Source organism: Haliotis rufescens, unplaced genomic scaffold (genome assembly GCF_023055435.1).
Source record: "Haliotis rufescens isolate VD_foot unplaced genomic scaffold, xgHalRufe1.0.p SCAF_2, whole genome shotgun sequence".
NCBI lineage: Eukaryota > Metazoa > Mollusca > Gastropoda > Lepetellida > Haliotidae > Haliotis > Haliotis rufescens.
Window position 1 is genome coordinate 15,208,123 of NW_025963890.1, and position 12,371 is coordinate 15,220,493.

Genomic DNA, 12,371 nt, shown 5'->3' on the forward strand with positions numbered 1-12,371 from the left:
TATTTGAACGGACATTCAACTGATATTAGACTGACACAAACACTTTAAGAGTCGTTTCATCGTGTATTTATGATATGGTCATATCATGCAATTCTGAAACTGTTTAAGGTGCCATATATATGCAGGGCCAGTGATGGAGGACATGGCTATCTTGCATGATATGGTTATTAGAGATAACAGGTTACTTGAAGACTGGCATTCTTGAAACCAACAACAATTTGTAATTCAGTATCGCGGCACTGAAGTGGTTTCACGACATTCTTGAAAAACATTGTATCAGATTCTGTCATAAAACATATCCTCATCGTCAAGTCGCATAACTTCAAAAAATCGTAACCTAGCAACAACATAAACAAGAGTGATGTGAAGCCCTACACCTTTCCAGCGCGTGTTTTATTGTTCAGTTTTTACGTTATTAAGCTACTTTATACAGCATGTTCATTGATATAACCATGCAACCTGTCACTGGCTTCCTAACAACATATTCTTTATCATGATATGCCGAGAGAGAAATTGGGTCCGGGTCCAAACGTCAATCGAACAGAGCTGAGCATAACGGCGTTAACATAAAGATTGTATGAGCGTAAACATAGTTAAACCGCTTGATGGTCATTAAGTGGGAATTTGATACATCACTAAAAATCTAATAAGAGGATGTAAATCACGACAGCTATCAGACTCCCGCGGTACTATTGGAATAAGAATACTTTGCGCGACGAGTAAATGTTGATTTTATTCTTCTAATATCATAAGGGCAGGAAGGTGAAGTCTCCCATATTCGTTCTCCTCTTTCCTTTTGTGTAATGCTGTTGTACTCCGTCTCTCTCTTCAGCTCGTCTGTCCATCTTCTTAAACACTTCTTCTCCAATGGATTAGGGGAGGTGAACTGAGGTTTAACGTCGCGTCCAAGATTTGTGCACTTATATAACGACGTGTGTGTGTGTGTGTGTGTGTGTGTGTGTGTGGTGTGTGCGTGCGCTTGTAATAGTCCGGATTGATTCCGATTTATAGTGCTAGCCCACTCCAATGCATTAATTATTTCTTTCCCTTTTTCTTGTGTTGTGGACATCCCCTAACGGATTGCCTCCTCCTTTCGGAGAAGACAAATGTGTGTAGAGTAGTGACAGAAATAGTCTGTTCCTAACAAAGTCCAGCCCCCAGCCCCTTCCACCTCCAATCAGAATATTAAAAGGCTGTTTTCTTATAACTGTTCCCCATTCTGCCCCCCCTCCCTCTAGTTCTCCAAACCCTCCCCCTCCTCTTCTCCCAACCCTCTCCTCTTCTCCCCCTCTTCTTCTCACGGCCCTCTCCCCTCCTTCTCCCAACCCTCTCTCCTTCTTTTCTACCAACCCTCTCCCTTCCTCTTCTCCAACCCTCATCCCTCCCCTTCTCCCAGCCCTCTCCTCTACTCTTCTCCAACCCCCTCCCCTTCTCCCAACTCTCTCTTTCCTCTTCTTTCAACCCCCTCCTCTTCTCCCAACCCCCTCCCTCCTCTTCTCCCACTTCTGTTTTCCCAACCCTCTCCTTCCTCTTCTCCTAACCCCCTCCCCTTCTCCCAACCCTCTTCTCCCACTCCTCTTTTCCCAACCCTATCCCTCCTCTTCTCCCATCTCTCTCCCTCCTCTTCTCCCACACCTCTCCTTCCTCTTCTCCCAACCCCCTTCCCTTTTCCCAACCCTCTCCTTCCTCTTCTCCCACTACTCTTTTCCCAACCCTATCCCTCTTTTCCCACTCCTTCCTCTTCTCCCACCCCCTTCTCTCCCTCCTCTTCTCCAAACCCCCTCCCCTTCTCCAAACCCTCTCCTTTCAACCCCTCCTCTTTTCCCAACCCTATCCGTCCTCTTCTCCCAACCCTCTCCTTCCTCTTTTTTCAACCCTCTCCTTCCTCTTCTCCCAACCCCCTTCCCTTTTCCCAACCCTCTCCTTCCTCTTCTCCCACTCCTCTTTTCCCAACCCTATCCCTCCTCTTTTCCCAACCCTCTCCCTTTTCTTTTCCCAACCCTATCCCTCCTCTTCTCCCTCCTATTTTCCCAACCTCTCCTTCCTCTTTTCCCAACCCTATCCCTCCTCTAGTCCCACTCCTTCCTCTTCTCCCACCCCCTTCTCTCCCTCCTCTTCTCCAAACCCCCTCCCCTTCTCCAAACCCTCTCCTTTCAACCCCCTCCTCTTCTCCCAACCTTCTCCCACTCCTCTTTTCCCAACCCTATCCCTCCTCTTCTCCCAACCCTCTCCTTCCTCTTCTCTCAACCCTCTCCTTTCAACCCCCTCCCCTTCTCCCAACCCTCTCCCTCCTCTAGTCCCACTTCTCTCCTCCCAACCCCCTCCCCTTCCCCCTTCCCTCTCCTTCCTCTTCTCCCAAACCTCTCCCCCATCTTTACTGTCTGCATCTCGCATATCCGCATCTTTATGTATTCTTTATATCATTTTTTTCAACTAATCTCACAGCAGCAAACACACCGCGTTGATAAGAACCTGATCATAATGATTCATAGCACAATAATTGTCCACGGGGCACATCATCACAGAAGTAATGTTCACGTGGGATAGCAATTCTCCCTATGACCACTCTTGCCTTAATTCATTGCGATAGACACTGACGTTGCCGCCATGATGTATTGAACTGACGGTGTTACTCACACAAACGAATGCAATAAACCATGCTATTGTGATACAGACGTGTAGAAACAGCCAGAACGTTATATAGGGAGATGTTTCTTGCTAAACCAACACGACGTTGATGTAATACACGCTGCTGAAGTAGTCGATGTAAACGCCCAGCGTGTTTTGATCAGCGTCATAATGCGTGAGAATCCCCCTTATACTTAAAGAAAATAATACAGCATTTGACGATCATATTACCTTGGAAACACAACCTCCAAATTAAACAAAAACAATGGCCGACTTAAGTTTAGTCATAGGCAGTCGGAGCCTATTGATATCTGACTGGGATTTTAGCATCGCTGACAGCATTGCAGGAGTATTGTGGAGGGGGGTAAACAAATGAATTTCACAAATACCACTCCGTCACCGGTCTTCCATATGAACCGACCCACCAGGAACAGACCAGTGGTTCTGCATTGAAACTAGTTCTGAAGCTCACCTTCATTCTTCTAGAAAATCTTGAAAATCCAAACAATGAGCTCTTATTCCGCATACAACATACTTACGGAATATCAAATTTCATCATAAAACATGCAAAAAAAAATGAGTGAAGAAAGATATGACGAATCCAAAATGGCTGCCATGGAAGCCATGACTAAGTTCGTATGAGCAAGGTTTGGACACATCGTTGCTTGGATCATCCATGCCACGTTTCTGCATAATATGTGTGAAGCCCATTTGCGGTGCCCCCCCCCCCCGCCGTGATATTGCTGGAATATTGCTAAAAGCGGCGTAAAACTATACTCACTCGTTCGGCATAATAAGACCATCTGGTTTCCGTCAGGATGTCCGAAAGTCCGCCGGACATGAAGCCACAACATTCGGTCAAGGTGAGCTACAATGATACTATCTAAAAATAAAACCGACAACTTACCAGAGTTTGGACCATATTGACCCTCTGTGCCCTCATCAACTTTACGAAGTTATGAACGTCGATTATGCCTTCTGATTTAGCCTTCTCCAGCTGCGTGTCAATGGCGATATATGTGCCTGTCCGGCCTACGCCAGCACTGAAATATACATAAGACATTGTAAGCAACTATATACAAACAACAATCAAATATAACCCCTTTAATCAGAAGGGGATCACGAAAGTCGCCCGCTTCATTTGGTTGTGGAATAACGCAACAATACGATGTAGGTAACGCAGATATCACTAACATCATCCCGATTAAGGAGAACTGACTGTTTGAAGATTCTTGCTTCGTTCCAAGATGTCTTAATTTTGAAATGATAGCGTCTCCTACCACGAGCGTGCAATAAAGTGTCTGTTCCATCAAAGAATGCCTCGTGTCATCAGTTTTCTTTGCAAGACAATTCGTTCTCCATGTCTTTTGATATTTTTCGCTTTGTGGTCTTCCATGGTTCATGCAATCAGTCACCAATTTGTAGGTATGTGACCCTTTGGTTTCCTTTAAGGCTCAAGATATAAAAGACTTGAGATGGAATGAGAAGATTAGATTGACCTTTTACATAAATATTGAAGTCTAGTATTCGTTTACCAAGTATGTACATATCTACTTCGTGCAAATTGCTTTACTAATTGCTTGGCGGCGGTCGGGTAGCCAAGTGGTTAAAGCGTTGGCTCGTCACGCCGAAGACCCGGGTTCGATTATTTCGTGCCCCCCCCCCCCCCCCCCCCCAAGCCGTGACAAGGCGGGAATATTGCTAAAAGCGGCGTAAAACCATACTCACTCACAATATATTGTTTGAATTCAAAATTTAAAATTTAAATTAAATCAGGCCTCGTTTTCTCTGTGTGACTTTTGTGGATGGAATTCGAATATGGTGGTGTCAGAGACGGGGACGATAACTCTGCAAGACGGAATGGGATTGTTGTGGTGTGTTGGATAAAATAACATCTATTTTTCAAGTGGTTGAAAACATTATCCTTTCTAACCCACACATCGCTACATGCATTTAATAGAACCAGAGTTATGCCCATTTGTTGAATTAATGGAGTCATGTTGAGCCCAGGTTAGAATTTCAAGACACTGTGGCTTATAGAGCATGACAGACACCCAATTAGCCATAAATAGAGCTAAATGTGACCAGGGCTTAATATCAAACAACAAGATAGGGAGCAGCAGACATCCCTGGCGTACACACTTCATTTCAAAGGCTTGAAAATAGAAGGGTTTCTCTGACAATTATATTAAGGAAACATCATGGGTGCTTGAAATTTATTAAACAATGCCCTCGCAGCTCGTCTTTGTGTGAAACGGGCCAAATTAGGCTGACCAAAAACCAAATTAATGTTGAAGAGTTAATCATGTAGAACGTTGGAAATTCCTCAAAGGCGATTGCTGTTTGCGACCGAAGCCGTTCCCTAACAGGCTGTACAAATCGATAACCTGCAGCTGACACTAGGGGGTAACATCAATTATTTCATTAGGGCCGCGCCGGTCGAATTTTAGCTAAAAAGGCCAAGCTACTTCACGTTTGATTGAAATAATACTCGGTGATGAACATTTCCGCTTCTCGGGAGCTTTCTAAGGGAACAAAATACACTTGTTCGTCGCACAGAACCTCGTACGCGGATGGGCCTCAGCTATAACATCAAACATGATGTAATTCAAAACTCAAACATGGCATATGGCGTTTTGGAACCGGTAATTTATTTCTGGCGGACGTGAGGGTAATTTGCTGGAGTGGTAGTCAGTCTTTGCAAAATGTAGCTCACATGACAAACGGAGATGCCTTTTCTATAGTCTATGGACCTTGGTTCTCGGCATTACAACTCACAGCTAGTTATCCGGGATTCGTCATCAAAGATAAGATTAAATATGACTTGTGGTGAAAGATAATGCTCCATAAGAATACATCTTTGATCCTAAGCTCTCTGCTCTTTCGCGCACAATCGTTTGTTCATGCTGAAAATAAGGTCTGATTTGTGACAATATCATTAAAGGTTTTCTCTGCAAAGGCAGCAAAGGTGAGCTCAAAAATGAAATATATTGTCAGATTAACAAGAAGCCATATCAATCTTGAATTTTCGAAAACGTTTTTCTTTACTGAATGCATATTTAATGCATCCTTTTTGAGGTTATAATTCATGAAGGATTAATTCGAGGAATTATTAACATTTCAAGCGTAGAAAATACCCTTCAAAAGAAAGAATGTTCTTTAAAACAGGCTTATCAAACTAATCTCTACATAATTTTCTCCCCTATCAACATGACAAATTACACATTCAACGTGTTTTTTCAAAGTTTTAGTCCCAAGTGGAAAATCATGTTATGGAAAGCTGCAAAGTAACATTTACGCAGGATTAAAAATTTGAAGTTGCAAACAGTGGACTAGAGTTATTGTATTACACGTTTTCAAGCATTGGCTTTGACTGTAATGTCCGATATTGCATGTTTGCATTACATACATCACATACAAAACATCGATTTTTGCGGTGAAACAATATTTACAATGACAACATAATCCTTAGTTCCAAAGCGGGACTATTAGATGACGGTTGTACATTATGGGATGTATGCAATCAATCACGAAGAGTGTGGATCCCCCATTACCAATGTGCCACGGAATGTGATCGTGGCGATGTGTCAGATACTTTGTGTTCGAGACTGTGTTCGAGACGCGTGTGTGTACGTTTAGGTTTCAAACGGGACAAAGCATTTGGATTGTGGTGGTGTGTTAGAAACGACAAAAATATTAGATGGATGGAATTTAAACATGGGGCTTTGTTGGAAGGTAGGACAATAACTTGGGTAGATGGTATTAGATCGTGGTGGTGTATTCAATGAGGTTATTACTTGGGTACATGGGATGTGATCGTAGTGGTGTATTCGATAGGTCTTTAACTTGGGTAGACGTGATGTGATGGTAGGGGTGTATTCGACAAGATTATTATTTGAATAGATGGAATGTGATCGTAGGGGTGTATTCAACAAGGTTACTGACTTGGGTAGATGGGATGTGATCGTGGTGGTGTATTCGACGAGGTTATTGCTTGGGTAGATGGTATATGATCGTGGTGGTGTATTCGACGAGGTTATTGCTTTGGTAGATGGGATGTGATCGTAGTGGTGTATTCGATAGGTCTTTAACTTGGGTAGACGTGATGTGATGGTAGGGGTGTATTCGACAAGATTATTACTTGAATAGATTGAATGTGATCGTAGGGGTGTATTCAACGAGGTTATTGCTTGGGTAGATGGGATGTGATCGTGGTGGTGTATTCAACGAGGTTATTGCTTGGGTAGATGTGATGTGATCCTAGGGGTGTATTCAACGAGGTTATTGCTTGGGTAGATGTGATGTGATCGTAGTGGTGTATTCAACGAGGTTATTGCTTGGGTAGATGTGATGTGATCGTAGTGGTGTATTCAACGAGGTTATTGCTTGGGTAGATGTGATGTGATCGTGGTGGTGTATTCGACAGGTCTTTAACTTGGGTAGATGGGATGTGATCGTAGGGGTGTATTCGACGAGGTTATTGCTTGGGTAGATGAGATGTGATCGTGGTGGTGTATTCGACAGGTCTTTAACTTGGGTAGATGTTATGTGATCGTAGGGGTGTATTCGACGAGGTTATTGCTTTGGTAGATGTGATGTGATCGTAGTGGTGTATTCAACGAGGTTATTGCTTGGGTAGATGGTATTATATCGTAGGGGTGTATTCGACGAGGTTATTGCTTGGGTAGATGTGATGTGATCCTAGGGGTGTATTCGACGAGGTTATTGCTTGGGTAGATGTGATGTGATCGTAGCGGTGTATTCGACAGGTCTTTAACTTGGGTAGATGGGATGTGATCGTGGTGGTGTATTCGACGAGGTTATTGCTTTGGTAGATGTGATGTGATCGTAGTGGTGTATTCAACGAGGTTATTACTTGGGTAGATGTGATGTGATCGTAGTGGTGTATTCAATGAGGTTATTACTTGGGTAGATGTGATGTGATCGTAGTGGTGTATTCAACGAGGTTATTGCTTGGGTAGATGTGATGTGATCCTAGGGGTGTATTCGACGAGGTTATTGCTTGGGTAGATGTGATGTGATCGTAGTGGTGTATTCAACGAGGTACTTGCTTGGGTAGATGTGATGTGATCGTGGTGGTGTATTCGACAGGTCTTTAACTTGGGTAGATGTGATGTGATCGTAGGGGTGTATTCGACGAGGTTATTGCTTGGGTAGATGTGATGTGATCGTGGTGGTGTATTCGACAGGTCTTTAACTTGGGTAGATGTTATGTGATCGTAGGGGTGTATTCGGCGAGGTTATTGCTTTGGTAGATGTGATGTGATCGTAGTGGTGTATTTAACGAGGTTATTGCTTGGGTAGATGGTATTAGATCCTAGGGGTGTATTCGACGAGGTTATTGCTTGGGTAGATGTGATGTGATCCTAGGGGTGTATTCGACGAGGTTATTGCTTGGGTAGATGTGATGTGATCGTGGTGGTGTATTCGACAGGTCTTTAACTTGGGTAGATGGGATGTGATCGTGGTGGTGTATTCGACGAGGTTATTGCTTTGGTAGATGTGATGTGATCGTAGTGGTGTATTCAACGAGGTTATTACTTTGGTAGATGTGATGTGATCCTAGGGGTGTATTCGACGAGGTTATTGCTTGGGTAGATGTGATGTGATCGTAGTGGTGTATTCAACGAGGTTATTGCTTGGGTAGATGTAATGTGATCGTAGTGGTGTATTCAACGAGGTTATTGCTTGGGTAGATGTGATGTGATCGTGGTGGTGTATTCGACAGGTCTTTAACTTGGGTAGAGGTGATGTGATCGTAGGGGTGTATTCGACGAGGTTATTGCTTTGGTAGATGTGATGTGATCGTGGTGTATTCAACAAGGTAACTGACTTGGGTAGATGTGATGGTGCGTTAGAACGACGAAAAGAACTCGGGGGAACACCCTAACATGTTAATGTGATCACACGAGACGCACAACAGTCACCAGAACCCCCAATTATCTGATATTTGAAAAATTAATGCAAATATTGTAAGTCCACAGACATAATACATCAGTTGTTCATTTATTAGCTATTTGTTTTAATTTGCATTGTATCTTTAAGAATTATGTATCACAGACACTCTCGTGTTAAACTAAAACTGTGTAACTGTAGCCTTGTATTGTGGTGACGTTCATTAAGCACGTTTTATTGTTGCACTGTGAGCCTGTGCCCTGAGAGTGGTCCCCAAAGTGTGTCCTAAGTTCCTTGACACATGTGCTGGGAAATGCCCCTGTTAAAGCCACATGCTTAGGCAATAATTCAGTTTGCAATAGATACCACACCACGTGCTATTTCACGTGCCAATTGACCGAAAGCATCCCGCTAACGAGACGCCAATTAGAAACGCCACGCCACAAGAGGGTTAAACTATTGCTGTAATTTAGTTACTCAAAATGAGCTAGGGAGCCAACTTCAATTTCACTGTCATAGTCATTTTGATGAAGCTCTTCCAGTACCATTATGATATTGATTTATAACGACACAAATACATTATTTGTTTGACAATGCAAATACATCTTATTTTAGTGCTAGTTGCTTCTTGCGAAAGGCATGTTTCTAAATCTTAAGAGACAAAGTTATTCCCGAGTGTTATGAAAGTCTTACATTAAATGTTTCCATTTGACAAATCAAAGAAATTGGTAAAGAAATCGATGAATGAAAACACACAAACGTTCAGCTACGTAGAAGAAAAAAAGGTTTAAGGACTCGGAAGCAATTGTCCATTGCACATTCACAAATTACGTTTCGGTGTTTTACACCACACAATTCGACATGAACACGAAATAAATCTTGTCAATAACTTGCTCGTGACACGTTCATTTCTCGCCAACCAGTCTTCGCGTCATGAACACGAGGCATGGCGAGATCTATGTCATCTGAGGGCGGGTTCGCCGATCAGCAAATTAAGTCTGGAGAGAGCATGGCACCCTGCCTCATACCATGCAATGAGTTATGTATTCTGTAAACACATTCCCGTTATCCGTGACCTCTGGAGTTGCTGACTAGACATTGTGACCGAACAAAGCACCCCTGGGTTTGACAGATAGTATTGATCATATTAGTACAATATTTGTACATGAAATATTTTTCCAGGATATGAGAAACGGTTTTTCAACATCGCCCTCAGAGCGTGGTACCACTAATGTCAAGAAATGAAATACGACCAAATTGGATCGAACTAAATGGACCAGATTAGAGAACCTAGGGCGCCACCGTAGGTCGACTTAGCGAGTCAGGACAGAAATTAATACACGTTTAAACATCGTTATTGGATCAAACATGCTATCAATGTGTTCTATGGATGCTGGATTTCTCTAAGCTAGGGGTAATAATACTGATTTGTGCGAGAGCGTCCTGTTGTTGCACGGAAATGCCAATCTACTGTGACCTATTGATGCGTCTCTCGTGAGATACAATATTATCACAGCTACAATGACACATGATAAATGCGTATGATTGAATGGTACTTTCAAGCAGGTATAGGGCTGTGGTTAGAAGTATGATGTTGTGTAATCATTCGACTATTTGACATTAAGCTGCAGTGGAATGGCTCAGCGGTTAAGGTATCAACCCCACACGTTGCTACACAATTGTTGTGCATGTTGCTTTTAACATCGAGGCGTCAAGCTGGGGACATTTTCCAATTGAAATAGAAAACATCAACCCGCAAGAACAAGCAGTCTCCTTCATCTGTGGGGACAAAAGAATGGATCACTGTTAATCAGTGATGACAGCAGGTTCTCGCGTAAGAGGTTAGCATGTCCTGCTCTACCGGTAGCACATGCCTCTCACATAAACCCTCTTTAAATGTATTTCACTGACAAATGTGGTGCGGTGGGGGTAGCCTAGTGGTAAAAGCGTTCGGACCGGATTCAATTACCCATATGGGTACAATGTGTGAAGCCCATTTCGGGTGTCCCCCGCCGTGGTTCATGTTGTGTCGTTTGTGTTCCGGGGCGGTCGGGTAGCCCAGTGGTTAAAGCGTTCGCTCGTCACGCCGTAGACCCGGGTTCGATTCCCGACATGGGTACAATGTGCCAAGCCCATTTCTGGTGTCCCCCGCCGTGATGTTGCTGGAATATTGCTAAAAGCGGCGTAAAACCATACTCACTCAATCACAAACAAATGTGTGTCAAGGATGTCAGAACTTATTGAAATAAATCGCACAGAACACATTTACAAACGTACTAATTACTATAGCGCCAATAACTGGCTTAGATTACAGATTGCACAAGACATACGATAGGAAACAGATTGAAAATCAAATATTTAGATATTGATACATATTTATATTTGGTGGAGTGAGTATGGTTAATGCCGCTTTTAGCAATATCGCCTTGGCAAAAATCAGAAATGGGCTTCACATATTGCACCCATTTCACCCTTAATTTTGTGCAAAACATTTAAATAACATTTCCTGCCGCCATGACAGAAAATAGAAGGGTCTGGAGTCACCAACTGTCTTCTCCTCAGATTGCGTCAGCCACTATCTCGATGTCAGCACTTCGCGTCTATAATTACGATCAAATCACGAATGTCTAAACATCAACACCGCATATCTCTTACGTAAAACCGAGTGACACCTCTTAATGGATTAGCTTTCAATACATAGCTGTGATTGTGTTGTGTTATTTTAGGGCTGCAGTGTGCAACTTTTAGTGCACGTATATTTCGAAATATGACAAAACCAAAACGTCACTTTTTTCAGCGTTAGTCAATACAAGTTTTGTTTGTTGTTTAACGCCGCACTCAGCAATCGGAATAGTCCAGCTATATGACGGCGGTCTGTAAATAATCGAGTCTAGAACAGACAATCCAGTCATTGATATCATGATATCATTGGGATCGACGACATGCATCAACCTAGAAAGAAAGCCTGACCACCCGATCCCGTTAGTCGCCTCTTACGACAAGCATAGTCGCCTTTTTACGGCAAGCATGGGTTGCTGAAGACCTATTCTACCCCGGATGTTCACGGGTCCAATAGACAGGCAGATATCGAGAAAAGTGAGTAAAATGGAGTAGTGTGAGCGTTAAATGTAATTATCACAAACGTACAGCAGGGAATTGAAAGAAAACAGAAAGGAAGACGAAAACCGTTTACTGGACGAACACACACGCCATCGATGAATTAATAACACCATCTCAAGAAGAAATACTGAAAAGTGAGACATTCAAACAGTTAACAAACATGACACCCAAGCACCTAAAGAACAAGCCCTTGACAATACTGTGGATTAATGATGTGAAGCAAAGCGCCAGTGCAGTAGAACAGGCTAATAATTCGGATGACGAATGCAGCTAAAAACTTCGATCAATGACAAGTGCCAGAGCTGCCCATTCATCAAGTCCTACGCACAGTTATGATATTGGGATAGCAGCGTCCAGTCAGTCTGGCCAGAGTCCCTTATAATGACGAGTCGGGCGGGAGTTTAACCCAATTAGATTAAGACTCCCGATAATCTTGTGAAGGGGCTGAGTGTTCATTTTGCCAGAAATATAACCGAATTTGGAAGCCAGAAAGAGATTACAGGATCACCCAGAATACTGCCCCATGTTGGGAGACGTTGACACGCTTCCATGGCGCTGCTGGGTCATGGACTCAGCTGATGTGATGCTTGATAGGAAAACATGAATTAACACTCAAAGAACTTCTGGCGATAATTGTCAAAAAAGCCCGAATAACATTTCCATGCTAGTTGGTGTTATCAAAGTTGGTGTTATCAAAGTTATCATTT

The 12,371-nt window shown here is 42.9% G+C and overlaps 1 protein-coding gene across 7 annotated transcripts in view; it reads right to left on the bottom strand.

Moving 5' to 3' along the window:
• LOC124135590 (receptor-type tyrosine-protein phosphatase mu-like) overlaps nucleotides 1-12,371 on the bottom strand; it is a 197,182-nt gene that overhangs the window by 27,724 nt on the left and 157,087 nt on the right. For all 7 annotated transcript variants that reach the window (XM_046500968.2, XM_046500964.2, XM_048399677.1 and 4 more), the window contains one exon: nucleotides 3,536-3,671. In XM_046500968.2, coding sequence (XP_046356924.1) covers nucleotides 3,536-3,671 — 136 coding nt within the window. The remainder of the gene's footprint in view (nucleotides 1-3,535; nucleotides 3,672-12,371) is intronic.